This window comes from Gossypium arboreum, chromosome 13 (assembly GCF_025698485.1).
Source record: "Gossypium arboreum isolate Shixiya-1 chromosome 13, ASM2569848v2, whole genome shotgun sequence".
Classification (NCBI taxonomy): Eukaryota; Viridiplantae; Streptophyta; class Magnoliopsida; order Malvales; family Malvaceae; genus Gossypium; species Gossypium arboreum.
Genome location: NC_069082.1, coordinates 97,775,640 through 97,779,042, shown reverse-complemented (window position 1 = coordinate 97,779,042; position 3,403 = coordinate 97,775,640). Strand labels below are relative to the sequence as shown.

The 3,403-nt window shown below is 42.5% G+C and overlaps 1 protein-coding gene across 1 annotated transcript; it reads left to right on the top strand.

Annotated features, from left to right (window-relative positions):
- Positions 1-996: 996 nt before the first annotated feature.
- LOC128286829 (uncharacterized) lies at positions 997-2,855 on the top strand. Its single transcript, XM_053024561.1, has 4 exons — positions 997-1,167; positions 1,429-1,668; positions 1,818-2,387; positions 2,667-2,855. The coding sequence occupies exons 1-4, from the start codon at positions 997-999 to the stop codon at positions 2,853-2,855; spliced, it is 1,170 nt and encodes a 389-aa protein (XP_052880521.1).
- Positions 2,856-3,403: the final 548 nt, after the last annotated feature.

Below are 3,403 nucleotides of genomic sequence, written 5' to 3'. Positions count from 1 at the left end.
TTAGTGTGTGGGCTGGGGGGTCGATATTTATATCCCCACATGGTGTGATGGGGGACAGAGCTGGTGTGTAGCGGATGGATAATTTGAATGGGATTGCATTGCATGTTTGATGTATGATGATTTTTTTTGAATGCTTATTTTCCGTTGAGGGTTGTGCACATTGAGTTTGCGAAAACTCACCCCCTATTTTATTTTATTTTCAGGTGATGCTTTGTAGACTGTTCGATGTTTGGAGGGACTCTGGGTGGCCAGCTAGCAAGACAAACTTGGCCTTTTTTTTTAAAGCTTATAAGTTTTATTTTATTAAGTATGTTTCAGACCAGATTGTAATAAGGTTTTCATTATGCTATTATTACTTGAAGTATTACTATTTCCATTGTAATTACGAGAAGTTGAACATGGGTTTCCTAAATTATAGTATGTTTTCTACGTTTCCGCAACTTAATTTCTAAATGATAAGTTTTCTTAAATCAAATGCTTAAAACAAGGCTTTCGCAACTGAAAGGTGTGTTTATTGAGGTTTCTTTTATTTAAGAAGGGTTTTCAATGAAAATACAGTTTTCACTAAAACACTTTAATATGACACGTCAGATTTGGCCATAACGTCTGGGCCGAGTTTGGGGTGTTACATTTAGTGGTATCAGAGCCCAGGTTGCAAAACGCGAGCTGTGAAGTGGGCCTTGTTACTTCATTTCTTTTTGTGTTTAAAAAAATTGGAAAAGGGGAAGTCTTGCTGAGCGGCACACCGAGTCTCCAATTTCAAATGAAGTAAGTACTTTTATTCTTAAATTTGTTTAAATTGTTTTACAGTAGATAGTTAGAGGGCTACTTTAGATAATTTTGTTAGAGTGGAACTAAAGTCCGTAGAATCCTGAAACTGTAGAGGATTTTTGAAAACAATATTCTCTCTAAATACTTTCATAAAACATCGGGTTAAATATTGAAACTAACTAAAACTTCTTAAAATTTTTAATCCAAATAATACGTGAATTGACGATGAGTGCTAGAAGAGGTGCGAGAGGTCGTGGCCGAGGTTGCGGAAGTGTTAGGGCTGAGTCATCAGCGTCAGGCCATATGCCCAATGTTGGAGTAGAAGAGGCTCCGGCCTCACTCGTGGTTGAGAATGGACAGTACAATCGGGCCACGGGGAATGATGCATTATCGCAGGCAATGCTAAGGATTTTGGAGAGTGTCGCTGGGCCCAATAATGGCACAGGAAATCGGGGGTCCATTCCGAAGCGACTTCGATCAAATGGCACTGAGATTTTTAAAGGCATGGCTGGTGTGGCTCCTAACGTGGAGGAATATTGGTTGGAGGCCACGAACAAGATAATGGAGGACTTGAAATGCTCACTTGAGAAAAAGTTGAAAGGAGTAGTGTCACTACTTAGGGAAGAAGCCTACCAGTGGTGGTTGACGGTGAAAGAGGGCACCCAACCGGAGCTAGTCACCTGGGAGTTCTTCAAAGCTGCATTCCAAGGAAAGTATGCGGGTGCAAGCTATGTGGATGCTAGAAGGAATAAGTTCCTGAACCTGACCCATGGAAACAAATCGGTGGTAGAGTATAAGGCGAAGTTTCTACGCCTTAGTAGGTATGCAAGAGTAATGGTTGCAATGGAGTATGAGTGTTGCGTGAGGTTTGAGGATGGACTTAGAGATAGCCTTAGGGTATTAATAGCTCCACAAAGGAAGTGAGTTTTCTCGAAATTAGTGGAAAAAGTAAAGTAGCGGAGGAGGTTAAGTGCACTAAGAGCTTAAATCGGGAAAAAGAAAGGGTTAGGAATAAAAGGGAGGCTGAGGCTTCTGGTGTTAGACAGAGGCCTAGGTCTAGTGCCAGAGTTAATGGGCCAGTTAGAGCAGGGCCCCCTGCTACTAATTCAGGGGTGCCACCTTGTGCTGACTGTGGGAGAAGCCATAGAGACGAGTGTTGGAAGAGGACGGGAGCCTATTTTGTTTGTGGGTCTATGGAACATAGGATCAGGGATTGCCCACAAATGTTAGGACGAGAGTCGGTAGTGGGCCAAGGTGGTGCTCAGCCGCCACGGGGTGGACAGCTGCCGCTAAGGAGTCATGGACAGGCCAGAGGCTGTAACGATAGTGGACGCGAAGCACCAGGCGGAATTGCAGGCCATACTAAAGCGAGACAACCAGCTTTGGTTTATGCTACTCGTCGCCGAGAAGATGGAGATGCCCCAGATGTGATAACGGGTATGTTCTTTATATATGAGTTACCTTACTCAGCCTTGATTGATATTGGATTGACGTATTCATATGTTGTATGCAATAAGACTGAGTTTTTGGGTGATTTGTTTGAAATTACTGCAAATGAGATGACTGTGATAAGTCTGTTAGGGCAGTCCATAGGAGTGAATAAGTTGTTTAGTAAGGTACCCTTAGTAGTCCAAGGGGTTACCTTTTTAGCAGACTTGATAGAGTTGTCGTTTAGCAAGTTCCACTTTATCTTAGGTATGGATTGTCTGGTGAAGCATTGAGCCACCTTGGATTGCGCTGCAAAGTGAATGGTGTTAAGAACGGCAAAGGATAAGGAAGTAGTGGTAATTGGTGAACGTTAGAATTATCTATCGAACGTGATTTCGGTATTAAGGGCTGAAAAGTTAGTACGAAAGGGATGCGAAGCCTTTTTGGCTTATATTAGTAATACGAAGGTTAAGAGCCCTACTGTTAAGGAGTTAAGAATAGTTAGGGAATTTTTGGATGTCTTTCCCAAGGAGTTGCCTGGGTTGCCACCCAGCAGGGTGGTAGAATTTCGAATCGAGTTGTTACCTGGGATGGCTCCTGTGTCTGTCGCTCCTTACCGGATGGCACCAAAAGAGTTGGTGGAACTTAAGGCATAGATTCAGGAATTGTTGGATCGAGGATTCATCCGACTAAGTGTGTCTCTATGGGGAGCACCAGTGTTATTCGTGAAGAAGACTGATGGAACTTTACGAATGTGCATCAACTATCGATAGTTAAAGAAGTTAACTGTTAAAAAAAAGTATCTTCTATCGAGAATTGATGATCATTTTGATTAGTTTAGGGGAGCTTTGGTTTTCTCGAAGAAAGAACTTAAGGTTTATTGTGATGCGTCGCATGTGGGCTTAGGATGCGTATTGATGCAAGAAGGAAAGGTGGTTACGTATGCATCATGGCAACTTAATACTCACGAGGCGAATTACCCAACCCATGATTTGGAGCTAGCTACGGTGGTGTTCGCGCTTAAGATATGGAGGCATTACTTAAACGGGGAGAAGTGTGTAATTTATTTAGACCACAAGAGTTTGAAGTACCTCCTTACCCAAAAGGAGCTAAACCTTAGGCAACATAGGTGGGTGGAATTATTGAAGGATTATGATTGCATGATAGAATACCACCCTAGAAAATCGAATGTGGTAGCTGACAC